At 35.0% G+C, this 22,824-nt stretch overlaps 2 protein-coding genes and 1 long non-coding RNA gene across 3 annotated transcripts; all 3 read left to right on the forward strand.

The window, feature by feature from the left end:
- The first annotated feature begins 618 nt into the window (after positions 1-618).
- Positions 619-2,080, forward strand: LOC311292303 (polymeric immunoglobulin receptor-like). Its single transcript, XM_084411943.1, has 5 exons — positions 619-727; positions 905-1,216; positions 1,320-1,628; positions 1,708-1,744; positions 1,943-2,080. The coding sequence occupies exons 1-5, from the start codon at positions 670-672 to the stop codon at positions 1,968-1,970; spliced, it is 744 nt and encodes a 247-aa protein (XP_084268069.1). The 5' UTR covers positions 619-669; the 3' UTR covers positions 1,971-2,080.
- A 1,737-nt stretch (positions 2,081-3,817) lies between these two features.
- LOC311292298 (polymeric immunoglobulin receptor-like) lies at positions 3,818-22,015 on the forward strand. Its single transcript, XM_084411937.1, has 8 exons — positions 3,818-3,991; positions 5,671-6,015; positions 7,050-7,131; positions 7,334-7,560; positions 19,344-19,422; positions 21,035-21,129; positions 21,340-21,389; positions 21,673-22,015. The coding sequence occupies exons 1-8, from the start codon at positions 3,883-3,885 to the stop codon at positions 21,754-21,756; spliced, it is 1,071 nt and encodes a 356-aa protein (XP_084268063.1). The 5' UTR covers positions 3,818-3,882; the 3' UTR covers positions 21,757-22,015.
- On the forward strand, positions 12,885-16,965 carry LOC311292318. The gene is made up of 5 exons (XR_014627703.1): positions 12,885-13,355; positions 13,602-13,711; positions 13,807-13,850; positions 14,954-15,018; positions 16,622-16,965. It is a non-coding gene; the product is annotated as an uncharacterized lncRNA (long non-coding RNA).
- Positions 22,016-22,824: the final 809 nt, after the last annotated feature.

Consider the following 22,824-nt stretch of genomic DNA (forward strand, 5'->3'; position numbering starts at 1 on the left):
ATAAACTGGGTTGTGTAGCATCATGAAAGTTAATATGCACAGACATAAGCAAAACTACACAAATTGGACTTTTAGTTGATGTGACTTTTAATACCTGCAAAAATGCATTACTACCTGTGACATATAGACATGCATGGCAATAATTATTTATTTTTTTATTTTTTTTAGCTTGGTAACACTTTACAGTTACGTTCAGTTCATTACAATCAGTTTTGCATTACTGTAAGAGTGATTTTTTTTAAATGTATTGTTTGTTTTTTACTTATTAAGGTTTATTTTATAAATATAAATTTGTTCGTAGTTAATTCATTTTTGTTCGTAATAAATTAATGTTTGTGTATTAGTGTATGCAGAAATGAATATCAATCTAAACGTTAAAACAGTGTTATTCATTCTCAGAAACGTGAAGTATTAACTATCACAAATTGAAACTTTGATACTTTTGATAACTGATACTGAACACCCATCAAACAATGGAAGAAATATTGATTGCACTGTATTTTATGAATATGTACAGTCTGTTCACCCTTCTCCACGTGGTCCAAGACATGTAAGGGCATTTCCTCCTCCGTCTATGATAATACAAGGGCAGAAAGCAGAAGCTGAGCAGTTGTACTACTGAACTGCAGTGAAAACCTCATACAGGACACATAAGCAGGAGCAAACGCGATGACCGCGTACGAGAAGGCAATATTCTACATTTCAATCGGGTTTTGGCTCACTTTAGGTGAATATTAAATGTTCTGTTTTTGTTTCTAATATATCCTGTTTATTTTGTAATGTGACACATTGTGCTCAGCTGTTCATGTTGCTTTTAATGTGTTTTTTATGTGAAGATAGAACAAATGAAGAAGTTCTTTACTGTTATTCCTGGACATAATAACAGCGTGTGGTGTTTGTGTAGGTGTTGAATGCTTTCGTGGGTCAAATCACACCATAACTATTAAGACTGGAGGATCTGTCACCATCCCATGTCATTATGATGAGAAAAACCCACCGCAGAAGAAATACTGGTTCTCAGATACTGATCTATCTTATATATACACAAACACAACAGAGGAGAATCTGTCAGTAATCGATCATCCTGATCAGAGTCTCTTTACTGTGACTATGAGAAACCTGCAGAGCTCAAAACATAATGGGGATTATTATTGTGCTGTGGAGACTGATGGAAAACCGACTGTCACATATGAGCTTCATCTCCAGGTTCAGTCTGGTATGAGATTTTGTAATTATTTTAATCACATTCTAATGTCATATTCTCTGACTTCACACATACTGTATGTATTTAATAATCTCAAATAACTCTGTGTGTTCAGCTCCTGATGTGTCTGTGATGAACAGCAGTGTATCTGGACATGAAGGTGATAATGTCAGTGTCCAGTGTTTCTACAGTTCTGGATATCAGAATAAACTCAAACAGTGGTGCAGAATTAAAGATCAGAGCTGTTACACTGAGAAGAGGACTGACACATCCCAGAATCCATCAGTCCAGATCAGTGATGATGGGGGAAGCTCCTTCACTGTGTTGATGACTGGACTGAGACTCAGTGATTCTGGATGGTACTTCTGCTCTGCTGGAGAGGCACTGAACCCTGTTCATCTCACTGTAACCGAGGCAGAACCAGGTAAAACATATTTAATACTGTATTTAAAAACTGAAAAGGTAAAACTCAATCAATAATTGTTATTTGGTTATTTTGACAGAAAGTGTGACCACAGACACCGGCACTGAGAAGGACAAGTAAGTCTTAACAAATTCTCATTATTGTGATTAATTCTTTAGCAACATCAAAACTTTGTGTCTTTAATGCTATAAAATTGTTATTCAAGTCTTTCTTCCAACAAAATAATTTCTTTAATGTGTCTAAATTATACATAATCTAGAGAGAAATTTTCATTTGGAATATTTGATAGTGTGCTATTGTCTTTTATCTTTCAGATGTCGTTTCTGTCTTTCACAGAACTAGTTTTCTCCACATTGAGCTGAAAGATCAAATTATGTAAAAACTGCTGATTCTGCTTTTGCTTATACACTCAGTCAGCAGATTAAAGATCTGTGTGAAGAACCTACATTTGCTAAATGGCTTTTTTTTTTTTTTTTTTTTTTTTTTTTTTACCAAAAGCGACTTACTAACGAGGAACATACCAAATAAAACTACAAAAATAATAAATATTTGTTCTATTTCTCTCTCTCAATTTAGACATCATCTTTTGTATCAATATGATATCAGACACATCACAGACAGTAATTTAATTTTAGTGGTTGCCAGTGACAGTATTTGCATCTGTCATCATGTTACTGTAACTAACCAACAACATACAGATAAAAGAGATTTGGGTTTTAATTCAGAAACATCAAAGCTAAATAAAAAAAAATATTGCATATGAAAATATATGTTTTTTATATCTCAAAAAATTTCAGCACAACACCAGAACAGACTGTTCCTGCTGTAAAGGTTCACGTGAAACTGACGTGATTGAAACCAGACTTCATTTACCCCAATGGAAAGCATGTTTAAAAAATGTAAATCGCTCCCTAGACCCTGTATAGTGCACTATATGTCATTCACCATATAAAACATAGTAAACGTGTGAACAAGTGGCCGATTTCAGCCGCAGCTTCAATGTCTTTTCAGATGTAGGGGGCGGGACTCTTCAGATTCTAGAGAGCATTTGATTGGACAGAAAATCTGAGGAGAAGCTAAAGTGCAGAATGACATCATCAAAATTGTTGCTCATATTGTTGGTAGACAGAGACTATATACATTTTAAATGCATATTTCTTTCAAATGTGAATTTAGGCATGGTTTTGAACACACAAGCTTGTAAATAACAAATTTATTCTACCAGCCAAAAAAAATATTTTTAAATGCCCACTTTCCTCAGCTAATAATGAATATTTTACGCCATGTATCATGTCATCTGCCTATACAAGCCTTGTTGGATGTGTTCCCACTCATGGACGGTTATTCTAAACTAACATTGCAGACAATGTGTGAAATATGTGTGAATGTTTACAATAACAGAAGCACTGAGGATACCCTTGTTTCTCCTTTTACCCAATCTGAGGCTATGTCATGCATTTGATCAGCATACACGATGAAAAGCATTTTTCCATTAATAACTTCTGTACAGAAAAGTGCTCCATTGAAAAACTTTCACATCTTGCTTTCAAGTCATTTTAAATTCTGTAAGGAAACAGCTTTGACTGTTTTGACTTTTAATTTTAAATGTAAATGAATTATTTGAAGCTTCTCTCAACCAGGCGACACATTTGTAACTTGCCTTGCAACACTTACAGAGAGGCTGTTTGACACAAGCAACAAGAGAGAACGAATGCGGGAACTGAGAAAGACTGTAGAAATCTATGATGACTTTAGATTTTATGCACGTCTCCTTGAGTGAGACTATATAGTTTCTATAGTATTAACCTGAAAACTTAAACTTGCATGGAAATGATGAAGATAAAGAAAGAAGAAACATTGCAACTTTTCAACAGACCGACAGTCAGTTTGAAGAAGTTCTTTGTATTTTTCCTTTGGCTCATAACAGGCAAGTGCTCTCTATTTGCTTACAATGAATTTTACACATATAGGTTTACATATCCTGCTGTATGACATGCATTTTGCTAATTCTTTTGTACATTTACTGATACATACAAGTCAAACTTAAGTTGCTATTTTCTTTGTGCAGGTCCTGAATGCACAACAACATTATTCCATGTTATTATGACAGGAAATACACAGAACACAAGAAATACTGGTGCTTTCATGCAAAATCGTCATATACTATTACTGCTCTATTCTGGCATATGCTAATGAAACCAAAGGAAAAGTGTCTGTAATCGATCATCCAGATCAGAGTTTCTTTACTGTGACTATGAGAAACCTGCAGCATGAAGACACTGGATCTTACTGGTGTGTTGAGGAGATTGGAGGAAAATTTCAAGTGGATGAAACAGAGCAGCTTCATCTCACAGTTCAATCAGGTATGAGATGAGTTTCACATTCAGATGAATAATTATGAACCTGATTCCTAATAAATCACAATCTCAATGACTTGTGTCTGTGTGTTCAGCTCCTGATGTGTCTGATGTGTCTGTGATGAACAGCAGTGTATCTGGACATGAAGGTGATAATGTCAGTGTCCAGTGTTTAATTGTTAAGATTAAACTAACAATAAACAATATCTACAGTTTTGATTAATCAATCTCTGCATTTACTAATACGAGTTGTAGGCCTATCTGCGAACATTATTTAAAGGTACATTTTTTTTGTTCAAAATTAACAAAATGTGAATGAGTCAATGCATCATCATTCCTTCTTCCAAAACGTGTTTTTGTCTTGCCCTCTGATTCGCCCATGTGTGTCTCGTCACCTTTATTTATACAGCGCTTTATACAATATAGATTAGCCATCTACAGGGATAAACAGGAAAATAATGATTCTATAATGCGAACCAAATTCAATTCTGTTTTAAAGCAGCTCTAAAAGGACAATAGTTAACAGTGATTATTCAGTTGAAATCACTTTAGTGTTGATTCAGTTTGGTTCAATAACTGTACAGTTAATCAATTGTGAAATGAGTTCAATTCACCCATAAAGCAACCAGCTCAGTTCAGCTCTTATCCAATAGTGTATTCAAGTCAATAATATTGCAGAATAGTAAGTCATAAATAAATAAATAGAGAAGTTGCTCCGGCTACTTTGACCCGTGTCAGAGGTTAGTTTTCACGAGTGAGAAAGGTTGACATGGAGCAGCTAAATCTCAAACCTCCAGGGAATCGCCCATTTAAAGAGGAGAGTCTGCTGGCAAAAAGAGAACGCGACAGAGCTCGTAATAAAACAAGAATCAACATTGGCTTGGCTTTTCGGAGATGGTGAAAAAAACAGGGATTTGAAATGTTGTAAACGTGACGCGGAGATGTTGCGCCAGAACGCCCACCACACACCAGCTTACTGGTGGAGAGGAGACAGTGATGAAGACAATCAGTATATGGGGATTATTAGGAGGCCATGATGGACAGAGGCCAAGGGGCAAATTTGGGATTTTTTTAATGACCACAGAGAGTAAGGACCTCGGTTTAACGTCTCATCCGAAGGACTGTGCTCTTTGACAGTATAGTGTCCCCATCACTATACTGGGGTGTTAGGACCCACACAGACCACAGGGTGAGCGCCCCCTACTGGCCTCACTTACACCTCAACCTGGTTTTCTCAGGAGGTCTCCCATCCAGGTACTGACCAGGCTCAGCCCTGCTTAGCTTCAGTGGGCAACCAGTCTTGGGCTACAGGGTGATATGGCTGCTGAATATTGGCAGTTGATTATTATTCAACTGGTAAGGCATTTTGTTAATCTGATAAATTGCATCATGTAGCTCTCTAACAGAGTTCCCTGTGAAGCATTATCTATTGTGAAGGGTCACATTCATCCGCACAGTCACGCAGAGCCGAAGCACAACCAAATCAATGTTCTTCTGCAAAATGCATGCAGTTTTTTATAACCTTTAATGCACTGTGAATGCGAACTAACATTAACAAAGGTTAACAAATTATGTTAAAATTGTTACCTCATGTTAGTTATTGCATCAACTAATGTTAACAACTGAGAACTTATTGTAAAGTTGGTATCATTATCTGTCTGTTATCTGGTTCGATCTGTTTTTAGGTTCCTACTGCACCGTGACGACTGTAGGAGATCTGTCTGTGCTGGAGGGTCAATCCGTCACTGTCCCGTGTCACTATAACCCGCAGTATATCAGCCACGTGAAGTACTGGTGCTACGGCCGGATGAAGGACTTCTGCTCCAGCCTGGCGCGCACCGATGACCCCACATCAGCCCCTAACGTCAAGGGAAGGGTGACGATCGCGGATGACCCCACTCAGCATGTGTTCACCGTGAGCATGCAGAACCTGACGGAGGGGGATTCGGGGTGGTACTGGTGTGGGGTGGAGCTCGGAGGGATGTGGGTTTCTGACAGCACTGCCTCCCTTTATATCAGCGTCATTCAAGGTGAGTTAAGAAAATCGCTTGAATGAAAATACAACTAAACCTTCACAAACTAAAATATAGGCCATGCTAAATCTGTCACACTACTATATCTTGTATCATCAAAAAAGTAATTTTTATTATCAAAGCTAATTAGCATTTTTTTTTTATTGTTAATGTTAGCCTATAGTGATTAGGGTGACCATATTCCAGGACATGTCCGGCCGGGATTTCGAGATTGCCCAAAATATCCGGGATACGGTTTTTGCTTTCTCGTCGCCATTCATTTTGTTTACATGCACACCTTTTGATTCAGTAGGACTGAATTAATTCCGATTGGTGAATCTGAATGTAGTGTTTACATGAACGCTAAACAAGTGATCGGTTGATGTGCGTTTTAGCATTGCTAAGAAAATCCCTGTGTTTTCGTCTCCATCGGGATCCGTGTGAAGCAGAATGCATGACCTGCAAAGCTGGCACGTACGTGTAATAATTACGTATGTAATAATGTAAACATAATGAATGGTGACTGTACAAAGCAAAAGCCGAATCCCGGGCATTTTGGGCGATCTCGAAATCCTGGCCAGACATGTCCTGGTTAAACAGGACGTATGATCACCCTAATAGTGATAGATAAAACCTTTGCCTATACAGCCTATATAGCCTATATTAGTATTATCATGACAATTACATTTCCTTCTATATTTGTATTATGTACTATAATGCAGAAAATCTCATCTCATTCACATTACTGCACTGTGGACATTTTTTTTTTTTTTTGTACTGATTTAATAGTTTATGCTGATTTAAAACTAGGTCAAATTTGATGATTTGGTGGGGGAATAAAAAAAAAATCCTAGTATTCCTAAAATACTCCTACAAATGTTGAAATGTGACCTTTTCTGCTGACTGTATTGATTTAAAATGATTGTTTCTCATATTGATATACATATTGATATTTTGTGCATCCCTAAATGAAATCTATAAACCACTGAAGCGTTTGTGAAGGTGTCATAGAGGTGTAGTAGTCAGCGTAACTCATGGTGGTTTTGTTGCAGGTGTGTCAGTGGTGAACAGTATGGTGAGTGCAGATGAAGGCAGAAGTGTCACTGTTCAGTGTCGCTACAGTAAGAACCTCAGGTAACCTTCGACCCCCCAAAAAATGAATAAATGAAAATCGTTTATTTTCATGACAGTTAGGCACATGTTCCACTAAATTCTCATTGCTGTAATGCATTAATAATATAGATTTATATACATATGTAATACAATTTTTGTCTATGCTAAACTTTTTGCTGATTCATTTTGTTTTTAAATCCTTATATTACTGTTTTCACTGCAGGTCCAGTGAGAAGCGGTGGTGTCGCAGTGGGAACTGGAACTCCTGCATGGTGACGGATTCTGAAGGAACATTTAGCAGTAGAAATGGGTTCATCCACGATGACAAGAACAGCATGTTCACTGTGACACTAACGCAGCTGGAGATGAGAGACTCGGGCTGGTACTGGTGTGGAGCCGGTCAGCAGCATGGGGCTGTTCATGTGTCAGTCACACCTCAAGCCACAACACGTATGTTACACAGAGCCTATCGCCAACATCACAAACTACATACGTGCATGCAAAACTCGCTGTCACAATGTCAGATGTCTACATGTTTTAAGTGCTGTATGGTTGCTGCCGCATTGCATCACGATGGAAGTTTGTTTGGGAATAGAAAATAACTTCATTGTGACTTTTTATTTCGCAATTAAGACTTATGATTTCTTAAAATTACGAGTTTAGATATAAATTCAGAATTGCAGGACATTATAAACTCGGAATTGTGAGGATTAACATCAGAATTGCGAGAAATAAACTTGCAGTTGAGAGAAATAAAGTAAATAAATGAGAGATATAAACTTGCAATTGCCAAGAAAAAAGTCAGAAATTTGAGTTTTTCAATTCTAATGAACTTATCTCACAATTCTGACTTGAGTTTATAACTCTCAGTTCTGACTTTTCTTGTAGGTTAATTGTGAGTTTATGTCTCGCATTTCTGACTTAATAGCAATTTCAAGTTTATATTTCACAATTCGGACTTGTAGCTGATTTAATATTACAATCAAATAATCTGTTCATCCAATGAACACTTTATCGTGTCTTAACTCTCAGAAAGGATATTTTTTATGGCCACAGAAAATGAACTCTTTCCTTAGCATGTAGCTGTGATAGCATCGTTAAATTGATGTTGATTTACATGCAAGGGACCAGAATCCACTAGTTGTGTGAATGTACACCATTTTATTTAACTAAATGACTAACACATAACTATCTAAACAAACACATACACACAATCCTGCATGCTTGGGCAAAATGGAAAGTGAAAGTGAATGAAACTGGAAACAGAAACAGGGAATGAAGCAAGGAAATGAGTCATTTACCCAGCTAGCAGGGAACGTTCTCAGAACTTTCGCTAACATTCCCTACAAGTTTGGTTAATGTTCTAAAGAAAACATTTGAATGTAATGTTTACCGAACATTTTAAGGATGTTTTCTCATTTAAAAAAATGTTCCTATAACGTTATATGAAAACTAAGATATAACATTTTAACTGCAACATTCAAAAGATGTTTTGGGAATGTTTCTGAAATAACAAGTTGTACTATGATCTCAAAATATCATTGTCCCTATGTTTCATTATAACGAAAGAAGAACGTTCTCTCTGTCACGTTAGGAAAACGTTTTGAGGATATCATTGAGAGATGAGATGTTGAATGTTCTTTATAAAACGTTATTTTAATGTGACGAGTTAACAAAATTATAACATTTTATTTGCAACATTTTGAGAATATTTTGGGAATGTTGTTAAAGTTAAAGTTTGTACAATGATCTCAATATAACATTGTCCCAATGTTTCATAAAAACAAAAGAAGAACATTCTCTCTGTCACATTTGTAGAATATTTTGAGGATATCATTGAGAGATGATATGTTGAATGTTCTTTATAAAACGTTCTTCTAATGTGACGAGTTAACACAATTAGAACATTTTACTTGCAACATTTTGAGCATATTTTGGGAATGTTGTTAAAGTTAAAGTTTGTACAATGATCTCAAAATAACGTTGTCTTAATGTTTTGTCATAACAAAAGAAGAACGTTCTCTCTGTCACGTTAGGAAAATGTTTTGAGGATATCATTGAGAGATGAGATGTTGAATGTTCTTCATAAAACGTTCTTCTAATGTGACGAGTTAACACAATTAGAACATTTTACCTGCAACATTTTGAGCATATTTTGGGAATGTTGTTAAAGTTAAAGTTTGTACAATGATCTCAATATAACATTGTCCCAATGTTTCATAAAAACAAAAGAGGAACATTCCACTTGCAACATTTTGAGCATATTTTGGGAATGTTGTTAAAGTTAAAGTTTGTACAATGATCTCAAAATAACATTGTCCCAATGTTTCATAAAAACAAAAGAGGAACATTCTCTCTGTCACATTAGGAAAATGTTTTGAGGATATCATTGAGAGATGAGATGTTGAATGTTCTTTATAAAACGTTATTTTAATGTGACGAGTTAACACTATTAGAACATTTTACTTGCAACATTTTGAGCATATTTTGGGAATGTTGTTAATGTTAGTTTGTACAATGATCTCAATATAACGTTGTCTTAATGTTTTGTCATAACAAAAGAAGAACATTCTCTCTGTCACGTTAGGAAAATGTTTTGAGGATATCATTGAGAGATGAGATGTTGAATGTTCTTCATAAAACGTTCTTCTAATGTGACGAGTTAACACAATTAGAACATTTTACTTGCAACATTTTGAGCATATTTTGGGAATGTTGTTAAAGTTAAAGTTTGGACAATGATCTTAAAATAACATTGTCCCAATGTTTCATGATAACAAAAGAAGAGCATTCCACTTGCAACATTTTGAGGATATTTTGGGAATGTTATTAAAGTTAAAGTTTGTACAATGATCTCAATATAACATTGTCCCAATGTTTCATGATAACAAAAGAAGAGCATTCCACTTGCAACATTTTGAGGATATTTTGGGAATGTTGTTAAAGTTAAAGTTTGTACAATGATCTCAAAATAACATTGTCCCAATGTTTCATAAAAACAAAAGAGGAACATTCTCTCTGTCACATTAGGAAAATGTTTTGAGGATATCATTGAGAGATGAGAGGTTGAATGTTCTTTATAAAACGTTATTTTAATGTGACGAGTTAACACAATTAGAACATTTTACTTGCAACATTTTGAGCATATTTTGGGAATGTTGTTAATGTTAAAGTTTGTACAATGATCTCAAAATAACGTTGTCTTAATGTTTTGTCATAACAAAAGAAGAACGTTCTCTCTGTCACGTTAGGAAAATGTTTTGAGGATATCATTGAGAGATGAGATGTTGAATGTTCTTCATAAAACGTTCTTCTAATGTGACGAGTTAACACAATTAGAACATTTTACTTGCAACATTTTGAGCATATTTTGGGAATGTTGTTAAAGTTAAAGTTTGGACAATGATCTTAAAATAACATTGTCCCAATGTTTCATGATAACAAAAGAAGAGCATTCCACTTGCAACATTTTGAGGATATTTTGGGAATGTTATTAAAGTTAAAGTTTGTACAATGATCTCAATATAACATTGTCCCAATGTTTCATGATAACAAAAGAAGAGCATTCCACTTGCAACATTTTGAGGATATTTTGGGAATGTTGTTAATGTTAAAGTTTGTACAATGATCTCAAAATAACGTTGTCTTAATGTTTTGTCATAACAAAAGAAGAACGTTCTCTCTGTCACATTAGGAAAATGTTTTGAGGATACCATTGAGAGATGAGATGTTTATTGTTCTTTATAAAACGTTCTTTTAATGTGACGAGTTAACACAATTAGAACATTTTATTTGCAACATTTTGAGCATATTTTGGGAATGTTGTTTAAGTTAAAGTTTGTACAATGATCTCAAAATAACGTTGTCTTAATGTTTTGTCATAACAAAAGAAGAACGTTCTCTCTGTCACATTAGGAAAATGTTTTGAGGATACCATTGAGAGATGAGATGTTTATTGTTCTTTATAAAACGTTCTTTTAATGTGACGAGTTAACACAATTAGAACATTTTATTTGCAACATTTTGAGCATATTTTGGGAATGTTGTTTAAGTTAAAGTTTGTACAATGATCTCAAAATAACGTTGTCTTAATGTTTTGTCAAAACAAAAGAAGAACGTTCTCTCTGTCACATTTGTAGAATGTTTTGAGGATATCATTGAGAGATGAGATGTTTATTGTTCTTTATAAAACGTTCTTGTAATGTTATGTGTTAACACAATTAGAACATTTTAATTGCAACATTTTAAGGATGTTTTGAGGATGTTGTTGAGATAACAGATTATATAATGTTCTCAGTAAAACATTGGCACAATGTTCCATAATAACAGAGGAGGAACATTATCAAATCAACGTTCGTAAAATGTTTTGAGTATATCACTGAGACCTGAGATGATGAGTGTTTTTAAAAAAAATTCTTGTAATGTGACGTGTTAACAAAACTAGAACATTTTAAATGTAACATTTAGCAATCAAACTACACAATTATTGTTAAATTGAGCTTGCTGGTCAGACAGCAGGCCAACAGGGTTCACGATGGAACATATGGTGCATTTAAGTCCTCCTGGGAAGTTTGTATTCATGAGGTTTTACAATTTTGTTTAATGTTTTAAATTAATGAAGCCACTGTAAACTTTATCATCACATATTATACTGTTACATATTAATGCTATCATATTTTGTACAGGCATTAGCTTACTTCATTGTCACTGCTAAATACCTAAGTATAGTGGTATCCCACAATGTTTCCCACTGACACACCCCTAACTCTTCAAGATCAGGGTTAAAGACAATCCTGAGCTTCCTACTCATATTCTCATCATTGTGGTGGCGTTCAACTTGTAAATACGATCTTTATGACATGACTTGAATGCACCAATAGCTCTAGCTTAATTAGGGACAATCCATACAAACACTCTTTGCTAAAATACATTACAGACTGTCACAGTAAGAAGTTATTCGTCCTGTATCAACGCTAAAGGCCTAACCACTGCAGTCAACACCTTGGAGTATCCATCCTGTTAAATAAAAGTCTGTAGACAAGGGTTAGGGTTAGGGTTAACCTTAACCCTTAATTTCTAACCCAGACCCGGTTTCACAGAGTTTAGATTAAGCCAGGATTAGGCCTTAGTGCATTTAATTAGCTTTTAAAAATGTGCCTTAGAAAAAAGAAAAAGAAACATTACTGGTGTGCATCTTGAGACAAAACAATGGCACTGACATATTTTAAGATATGTCAGTGCAAGTTGCTTTCAGGTAAAACAGCTCAAACGTGCATTTTAGTCTGGGACTACAGGCTTAAACCTTGCCTGTGAAACCCGGGGTATATGTTGCAACTTGTATAGAATTATGCCAATGTTACCAAAGTGTTGTGTTGGACAGAGGATTTACCCTAAACCAACAGGTTGTGTAACTGTGCCACACAGGGTGAAAAGCAAGTTGACATTATTAGGCATAAGAGTGTTTCTAAAGGAAAGGTCAATATTTTGTTAAAGTGCAAAAGGATCATTATGGGTCACATGAATGTAACTCTAATGTCACCATGACACCAATCCATTAGTTTTTCATGTAGGTAGGTATACAGAATTGTATATGAATAGCCTACATATGCAATGTTTGCTCTGTTTAATATATAATATGTTTGCTCTTTTAAACTGCTGTTTGGCAGAGCAGTGGTAAATATATGTTGTTATACATATTATTTGTGTAATTTATTATTATTATTTATATGTTATTGTAAGTTTATTTTTTTTTTATCATGCACTGCAATGAAGACACCATTTAACCAATTGATTAAATATAACAGCCAGCTTACAAATACAACTAAATAAATAGCCGTGCACATTTTTTTCATATTCTTTCTTTTAAAACATGTAATCTTTTCCTGTAATTGCAATGTTACCACATTATTGGCTGTCTCTTCGAGTTGTTTTGAGCATGATTGGCTATTCAGACTGTCATCCAGGAATCTGGCCAATGGCAGCTATGCGCGCCTTTTACTGGTCAAGTTTGAAGTTTGAATATTCGTCTGTTAGAGTGAGAGTGTGTGTGTGTGCGCGCTGCTGCTGCTCGGGAGGATCTTCAGTACTAGCCTCCTTCGGTTCTGTGGCTTTTACATTGTTTAAAACATGGATTATTTTGCATCGTACTGTTACATTTTTATTTTGAGCGAGTTGCGGGATGTAAATGGACAACGAATTTTAACAACGTAGCCTACGTGTAACGGACATATTGCAATCTGCGGAAGGTAAATAACTTTATTTTATATAAAAATACATTCTGCTACATCAAAATATAGTGTGTTAAATTGAGAAGCTAATTTTAAATGCGACTAGAGCAATATCGATATTATGTCAATGTTTCAGGCTGCATGTGTAACGTTAGGCTAAATATTGTCAGCTAAGTTAGTTTTTGATAAAAATAAATAAAAATAAACCTCAGCATAGTCTGAGCTTTACAATGAGTGAACTGAGAACATTGTGTCTTTATATAGAGAGGAACTCGAACCACACTATGAAAACTAGGCTTTTGAATGATCGCGGGATATCGGCCTAACGTTACCGTCAAAATGATGAGTCATCATCATAATATGTTTTTGAGCTGGTGAGTAAAAATTTGCAAGCTTTTTATGTCTCTTTTAGTAAGTAAATACAAATAGCTAATAATATTGCTGTATGTGTGTGTTTCCCATTATCCAGGAATTTTGGGAATAAATTATCCAGCCACATGATCTTCAGTTGCGGTGAGTATTGTCATAGTAAAATACACGTGAAATAGAGGCAGAACATGTAAACTCTGCTCAAAGGCACACTGGTCCAAACCCTCCAGTCAAAATTGTACCTGTCTTCTTGATATGAGTTTTTATGGGCCTAGCTGACCCAAACATAAATGTCCTTTCAAAATGAAATTATTTTCAAACCTGTATGACTTCTGTGAAACACAAGAATGTTGGGAATAAAACAACATTGGAACCCATTTTATGGAAACAAATGTTCCCAATGTTTCATGATAACAAAAGAAGAACATTCTACTTGCAACATTTTGAGCATATTTTGGGAATGTTGCTAAAGTAAAAGTTGTACAATGATCTCAATATAACATTGTCCCAATGTTTCATGATAACAAAAGAAGAACATTCTCTCTGTCAAGTTAGGGAAATGTTTTGAGGATATCATTGAGAGATGAGATGTTGAATGTTCTTCATAAAACGTTCTTCTAATGTGACAAGTTAACACAATTAGAACATTTTACTTGCAACATTTTGAAAAAATAAAATAAAATAAACCTCAGCATAGGAGCTTTACAATGAGGGAACTGAGAACATTGTGTCTTTATACATAACATAAATGTCCTTTCAAAATGAAATTATTTTCAAACCTGTATGACTTACTTCTCTGAAACACAAGAATGTTGGGAATTAAACAACATTGGAACCCATTTTATGAAAAAACAAAAACAAAACAGTGAAGTCATTTCTCAAGATATCTAATTAAGGTTATACAAAATAAATTCATACAGTTTTGGAACAACATGGAGTACCGGTAAATAACGATAGAGAGTCTATTTTTTGGATGAGCTGTTCTTTTTAGGACATGTTCCCAGGGTCCTTTGCTAAATTAACCATGGTTTTTATTATAGTAAAGTGTAGAAACAATATTTTTATGGTGGATTGATTACAATAATTTATTACCATTTAGTTAGTGTTACAAAACCATGGTTAATGTTAGTAAGGGTTCTCCAGATTTATATAGCCTAACACTTAAGGAAAACATAAAAAATGGTCCTTTGTCACCCAGATCAATAGTCTGTTAACACACATTAACACACTTTTTACATTTTCTTAAGATCAAGCATTGGACCAATGTTTACGGAGCAGAACAGGCACCAACAGAGAAACAAGTCCATCACTAGTAAGTATCCACTGCATTTTATAAAACCGTAGTCAATTTTAAACGCACAATGCACTCCAAAATAAAAATTATCTATTTTTTTCTCCCTCGTGCCAGATTTATATCTGTCCCAGATTTATATCTGTCCCAGATTTATATCTGACTTTCTTTCCACAGAGATTTTTAGAAAAATTATCATTAAAGAGAAATGTGGGAGGAGCTTGAATTTATTGCCTAGCCCTGTTTGTTTGAACCGCGAGAGCCGTCAAAGCTTATGCTACTCCTACGTCATACATCGACAAGAGCCTTTTATAGTCAACACGTCGGACGCAAGCAACTTGCAGTTTTGCCCCCACCAACAACGCATAGTATTGCATACAACGGTGCGTCGCGTATCAAAAACTGGGACGACACATTTTTCTACTCATAGACGCATATGGCGGCCGAAGTGTAGTGATGCGTAGCCTTGCAGGCGCATATGCGTATCGATGCGTTGACTAACTCTTTGGGCGTAATTTGACTTGCATATGGCTGTCTGCTGGAAGCTAGTTATTTAAGTCGATAAAATTATAAATATGGTAGGGCTGGGGGAATTAACACGTTAATCTTCGCGATTAATTTGAGATGCCGAGTTTATAAAAAAAATGCAATTAACGCAGCACTTTTTTTGCCTCATTTTAATTACTTCCTGTTGCGGAAAAGGCTGCAAAATATGCCGTCCCGCCCCTCCGTGTTTGGCGATCAGGTTTTATTCTCGCGCAGCTTTCATGACCGGGTCTTTTCCGCTCCGCGCTCTCCATTCCGTGTGTGTGTGTCGGCGCACTGACACACACACACAACACTGAGCAAACATTGAGCTCTTTGCTCAATGTTCTGCTCCGTGTTTGCGCTGCGCGTTCTGCTCTGTCGTTAACGGCCCAAACGCTCCAATCATGTACCGATCATGCACTGGAAAAGCAAAGTCAAATAACGTGAAATTTCTCAGTAGTAGACTTCTGTGAAATAGCCCTACTGAGCTGGTATAGTCATGCTGACAACAATGGTAAAATTACCTGCTCTGATCACATGCTCTTGTAATAATAGCTTTGTAGGACTATGTTTTATTTTGATAATTAGAAAAAAAAAATTATAATAATAAATTGTTAAATTTATTATGTTGATTGATTATTGAAAATAATAATATATTGATATATTGATGTTTCTGGTCTCATTGACTTCCATAGTAGGAAAAAATATATACTATGGAAGTCAATGAGACCAGAAACTGTCTGGTTACTGACATTCTGCTAAATATCAGAAACTCGGCTGAATGGATTCGAAAACGGTAAAACTCAACTGTTTAACTCTGGGGGAGTTATAAAATGAGCCTATTTCCAAAAAAAGTGGAGTATCCCTTTAACATGTATATAATGGATTAAGTATATGTTTTAAATTACAGAAACAAAATAGATACTCATAAGGTATCATATTTATACTTTTAAATAAACTAATCTAATTAATTTCTGATTAATAATTAGGCTGGCTAATTTTGAAAGTTTTCAAAGTCAATATTGCTTGTGATCTTAATATGTAATATGTATTTGTATTATTTTTGTTTACACTGTTGCATGATCTTCTTTTATAGGCTATGAGGAAAAACTCTACCATGCACACAGAGAATGGAGCTCAATTCTGCTAACTGGGATAGCAGCTGAAAAAGAAGAGAAGAACAGTAGAACACCTATTAATGCAGATGACTTTATTCTTTTTCTGCAAGAACCAAGACAACCAAAGACTGATGATGAGCGCTCTGAGCAAACAGCAGTCAAGACGTGTGATTGCACATTGGACTTTACTGAGTTCTTCATTTAATGTTGGGCATCTACTGTACGCAGAACTTCTAATAATTTATGTGAATGCCATTCATAAACCTGTTAGATTTTTGTTTTATTTTAGAGATTAATAAAATTGTATGTTTTAACAATGTTATAGCTAAGCATTTTTTATGTTTAAGAGAACATTTTGGGAACAAAAATAAAACTTCCCACTAAAAAATTTATAAGAATGTTAAGTAGTATTTTTAAGAGTATTTTTAGAGAATGTTATCCTAACTTTTAGAAGAACGTTCTAAGAATAAAAATAAAACTTCCTGCTAAAAACTTTATAAGAATAAAGGGATAATGTTCTAAAAATTTTATGATTAAACATTTATAGAAGGTCATCATCACAAAACATTTTTAGAGTGTTCTTAGAGAATGTTATCCTACCTTTTAGGAGAAATAATGTTCTAACAATATTATTATTAAACATTTTTATAATGTTGTAAAAAAAAATGTTATCTGAACTTTTAAAAGAACATTCTGGGAACAAAAATAAAAACACCCCCTGAAAACTTTCTAAGAACGTTAGAGAATAATGTTGTAAGAATGGTACACCTAAACATTTTAATAATGTTTTTAAATAATGTTATCCGAACATTTAAAAGAACATTCTGGGAACAAAAATAAAACTATCCGCTTACAACATTATAAGAACGTTAGAGAATAATGTTATAAGAATGTTATTACTAAACATTTTAATAATGTTTTTAGAAAATGTTCTCTAAACATTTAAAAAAACATTCTGGGAACAAAAATAAAACTACCCGCTGAAAACGTTCTATGAACATTAGAGAATAATGTTATAAGAACGTTATTACTAAACATTTTAATAATGTTTTTAAAAAAATGTTATCCGAACATTTATAAGAACATTCTGGGAACAAAAATAAAACTACACACTAAAAACATTATAAGAACGTCAGAGAATAATGTTATAAAAATGTTACTACTAAACATTTTAATAATGTTTTTAGAAAATGTTCTCTAAACATTTAAAAAAACATTCTGGGAACACAAATAAAACTAGCCGCTGAAAACGTTCTGAGAAAATTAGAGAATAATGTTAAAAGAATGTTACTACTAAACATTTTAATAATGTTTTTAAAGAATGTTCTCCAAACTTTTAAAAGAACATTCTAGGAACAAAACTAAAACTAGCCGCTGAAAACTTTCTAAGAACGTTAGAGAATAATGTTAAAAGAATGTTACTACTAAACATTTTAATAATGTTTTTAAAGAATGTTCTCCAAACTTTTAAAAGAACATTCTGAGAACAAAACTAAAACTAGCCGCTGAAAACATTTATAGAACAATACATGCTAATGTTCTTAGAACATTTTTAGAACAAAAAATTTCTAGCTGGGTAACCATCTAAACAGAACCATCAGTTTCTGACTTCAAAGCTCCTTGTCAAGAGAGGCCCACCTCTTATAATAAACCTCAGTTTAGTTAATTGTACGATACTTGCATTGCCTTAGCTGTTGAAAAAGCGTCTGGATGCAGTCTCAGGATAAAGTCTTGATTCTTTTGTTAGTCGATGGTGTGGAAGTTGCAATCAATTTCTTCTGTGTTGAATGAAGACATTTTGATGAAGTTGCGATGTTAGTCTGACTGTTTAAACATAGCTGGCATTAGTCGAGGCCTGAGGGGCCGGCCGAGGCCCACATAACGGCAACCAGAAGATGCAGAAAAGAAGGAAGTGGGATCTGTGTGCTTTAACCTCTGAGGATGGTCTCTCATAGGGGTCATGAGCCTGTGGTAACTTAAGCTTTTGGAGGGAAAGTTTACGATTATTTCTCTTCAAGCATGGTAATTTGTATATGTAACTAGATTGGGTGTTGATGCAGAAACTATTAAAGACAACTATTCTTGTAATACTAATATGTTGCATAGGTATCAACATATAATATACATGATCATTTAGATAATCAAAATACAAATTCGTAGATACCTAACATGGTATAGGTTACATTAACTGGTGGTTCTATCATAAAGCATGCATACAGTATACAATACAAAAGACACTATACAGGACAGTAATGATCACACACAATGTTCTGAAGATATGCACGTTCCTTCATAGCGGGTGTTCTATGAATGAATGTGGAAGAGTCCTTTTTTATGGTCATTATATGTGTTTCAAAAGGGGTATAGAGTAAGAGTTGAGTCTTTCACTTTCTTTTTGGTAAATGGCTTTCATGCCTGGGTGTTAGTTGCTCTCCGGGGGTTGTCCACAGATACCTTGGTGTCTCGTTTTGTTGTTGGTTGAGGGGTTTTAAAGATTGTTAAATATAACAAATAATAATGTCTGATTGGTCCAGCTGTTACAGATGAAAAGTCAGAATTGTCTGATAAAAAGTCACAATTACCTTTTTTTTTTTTTTTTTTTTTTTTTTTTTTACGTGTGGAAACAGGCTTCCATACATCACTGATCTGAAGTTAAACTCTGCTCAATTTTGTCACATTTGATCTCTGTCCTTGTGCCAGGGGCCACAGTGTCTCCTGTCCAGTATCTGAAGACAACAGTCCGGACTCCATCTGTAATGGGCACAAATGACCCTCACAGGTGACCTCTGTATATTTCCTCATGGCAGATTTCACATGAAGGGATAAAACGCTTTCAGCAATGAGCAATACTGAGATCTGTCACATACACTCTTAAAAATACACTCTTCTCTATTGGCGTTGATGGTTCCATGAAGAACTGTTAAAAATCCATGGAAATGCTCCAATCCACGGAAATGCTCAATGCTTCTTTACAGTGGAAGAATGTTCTTTCAATTTTTATTTTTAAGAGTATATGAATGAATATTTTTTTTACCAGTAGTTGATATTTGGGTAACACTTTATTTTGATGGTTCCTTTGAACATTCTTTTGACTATAAGTAACTTTGCAACTACATGTCAGCTAACTCTCATTAGAGTATTAGTAGACCGTCTGCTATCTCTTTATTGTTCCTCAAACAGACATTCTACTGACTATAAAAAGCACTAAATGGTTTAGCTCAGTACTTGAGCGAACTATAAACGCATTATAGTCCTTCATGTCTATTGCGATCTCTGTTGATAATACCTAGAACATCAAAATCGACTGCTGCCGGTAGATCCTTTTCCTATTTAGCACCAAAACTTTGGAACAGTCTTCCTACCATTGTCCGGGAAGCAGACACACTCTGTCAGTTCAAAGCTGGACTAAAAACACATCTCTTTAACCTGGCATACACATAACACATTATAAACTTCTATAATTCAATGTTAGGCTGCATAGATTAGGTCAGCCGGAACCGGGAACACTTCCCATAAATCCAGATGTACTCGTTACATCATAAGAAGAATGGCGTCTACGCTAATATCAGTCTCTCTGTTTATCCCGATGTTTACCGCAGTCCGCCTGATCCAGGTCGTATCCAGATCTGATGAAGGACTTGCGCCTGGACACGACGACAACGCAGTCCTGAAGTGTCAACTAGACTCTCCCCTGTGAAGGCCTCCTTCCCTTCCCTTTACCTCTGTACAGATAAAACGCTGTCAAAATAATTCCGGTTCACATGACTAAATAATTATGCATTATGCATTTTTAAGGCCAGACAAGTCATTTGTTGAGGTCAATTTGTAAAGAAAGACTACACGCCTGCACACATATATATTCAAACGTGCATACCTATAGACTAAACACGTAATACTCATGTGCACACGTTCTCACAGGTTCGCGTTTTTGAAGTTTGCGTAGAGAGAACAGCCGGAGTGCGTTAAGGGTTTTCTGTTAGAACGGTGTCGTGTAACCTAAGTTAATAACTAATGATCTTTGCAACGGAAGTGAAGTGATCAAAACTAACTTTAGCTGGACAATAACTTTATTCTAGAGCTGCTGTAAAGCCAAAACAATCTCTGTTACTTGTTTCCTATTATCACTGTAAAGCTGCTTTGAAACAATCTATATTGTTAAAAGTGCTATATAAATGAAGGTGACTTGACTATAAGTAACTTTGCAACTACTTATTCTAATCCCAACAGTCTACTAATAATCTACTTACACTCTAATGAGAGTTAATAGACATGTAGGTGCAACGTTACCTATAGTCAGTAGAATGTGTTAAAGGGACCATTAAAATAAAGTGAACCCGATATTTGACCAGCACTAATATTGGTATTCGACTAACACATCATGTCTGTTTCAGCCGTCCTGTTTGGGAGTCTCTTCTCGTGGTGTGTGGGGTAGTACTTCTGGTCATGACTGTCTCTCTGGCACTTTGGCAGTTGCGGAAACATTATAGTAAGTTTGTGTTTTAAGTGGCCTAAAAAGTTATTGGTTACTTATCAAACTCATCTGTAACATTACTCCATTCTGATTTCTAAGCTTAAATGATGTCTCTGGATTTGTAGACTACCTGTTTTCCTTCATTTAACCTGAAACTCAAAAGGTTGTGTTCTAATTTTTCTGTGAAATAATGCTTCATGGCTATTTTTTTGGTTCATTTTGCAGAGAAAAAGCAGAAGCATCAAAGGACAAATGAAACGAATGATGATTTCACAGTCAGTGCAGTTTATCTCTGTTATCTAACAGTCACATCACCTTGTCTCTTTGAGGATGATTCATTGGTGCATGTTATTATGGAAACGGAATAAAAAATATTGCCACTTTTTATCTCACAACTGACTTTTTTTCCCCTCAGAATTGTGAGATATAAACTAGCAATTAAAAAAGGGTAATTGCGATTATAAAGCTCTTGTGGTGACCAGTGGATGTTTAATGATGCAAATATTGATGACAAGTTCTTCTGGGTGCGGTATTTGATAGTATTCTGCTTGTTTGCAGATGTGTCCATGGAGAGAAGGAGACTATAAGAACACGTCAGTGATTTTCCTGAATGCTCCAGCTCAGCAGGTCCAAATGCTCTAACAGAGGAGCCTCGTGATGGGAAACAACTCATGAACATTCTGATGATGGAGAATTTAAAGTGAGCTGATGGACACTATGACTCTAGTCAATGAAAGACCTGCAGAATCGAGAAACTGGGGTTATATTTGACATTTCTTCACATTTAACAGTTAAATGGAGTATAATCTTTCATTTCAATGCATTTTTCATGTTGTGTATTTCATGTTTATCTGTCTAAGTAAAGGTGGATTCGGAAATATCGTAATTACGAGATTCCAACTTGTAAACTCTGAAAGCTCTGACTTGTACTGTACCATGTGACTGCTGTACTGCAGATTCATTTTGCCGTTGATAGCGCTGCCATAGAAACGCATAATTCCGAGTCCGAGAAGAGCTTTGAGTAGAACGTCACGGATTGTCATATCTAGTAATTACGGTAATTATGGTAAAAACACAGCTTTTGTACAAGACTTGTTATGAGTGAGTAGTGTAATGTGCAGGGCCGGAGTGGGGCCACTTTTCAGCCCGGGAGTTTCAGGCCCCCTGAAATTGGATAAATGAAGCAACAGTTCAGCTCGTACTATTGTGTAGTTAGTATTAATACCATGGGTTAACAAATAATGTAAAGGTGAAATAATAATTCACTTAGACTTTATAAGAAGCATAAGAAGCAATTGCAACTTTTTCACACAATTCTGACTTTATATTTCGCAATTCTGACTTTATATTTCACAATTCTGACTCTATATCTTGCAGTTCTGACTTTATAAGCAATTGTGACTTTATTTCAGGCAGTTCTGATTTTATATCTCACAATTCTTTATAACACGCAATTGCAACTTTATTTCAGGCAATTCTGACTTTATAACACGCAATTCTGACTTTATAACACGCAATAGCGACTTTATTTCAGGCAATTCTGACTTTATATCACGCAATTCTGACTTTATAACAAGCTATTGCAACTTTATTTCAGGCAATTCTGACTTTATATCACGCAATTCTGACTTTATAACACGCAATTGCAACTTTATTTCAGGCAATTCTGACTTTATATCACGCAATTGCAACTTTATTTCAGGCAATTCT

Source organism: Rutilus rutilus (assembly GCF_951802725.1).
Source record: "Rutilus rutilus genome assembly, chromosome: 6".
Classification (NCBI taxonomy): Eukaryota; Metazoa; Chordata; class Actinopteri; order Cypriniformes; family Leuciscidae; genus Rutilus; species Rutilus rutilus.

Excerpts from the sequence above, each read along its gene's own strand:
- LOC311292303 (XM_084411943.1), top strand. The coding sequence starts at position 670 with ATGACCGCGTACGAGAAGGCAATATTCTACATTTCAATCGGGTTTTGG. Across the intron at positions 1,217-1,319 it reads TCATCTCCAGGTTCAGTCTG|CTCCTGATGTGTCTGTGATG; the intron begins GTATGAGATTTT and ends CTGTGTGTTCAG. Across the intron at positions 1,629-1,707 it reads TGTAACCGAGGCAGAACCAG|AAAGTGTGACCACAGACACC; the intron begins GTAAAACATATT and ends TTATTTTGACAG.
- LOC311292298 (XM_084411937.1), top strand. The coding sequence starts at position 3,883 with ATGAGAAACCTGCAGCATGAAGACACTGGATCTTACTGGTGTGTTGAG. Across the intron at positions 6,016-7,049 it reads TTATATCAGCGTCATTCAAG|GTGTGTCAGTGGTGAACAGT; the intron begins GTGAGTTAAGAA and ends GTTTTGTTGCAG. Across the intron at positions 7,132-7,333 it reads CGCTACAGTAAGAACCTCAG|GTCCAGTGAGAAGCGGTGGT; the intron begins GTAACCTTCGAC and ends TTTTCACTGCAG.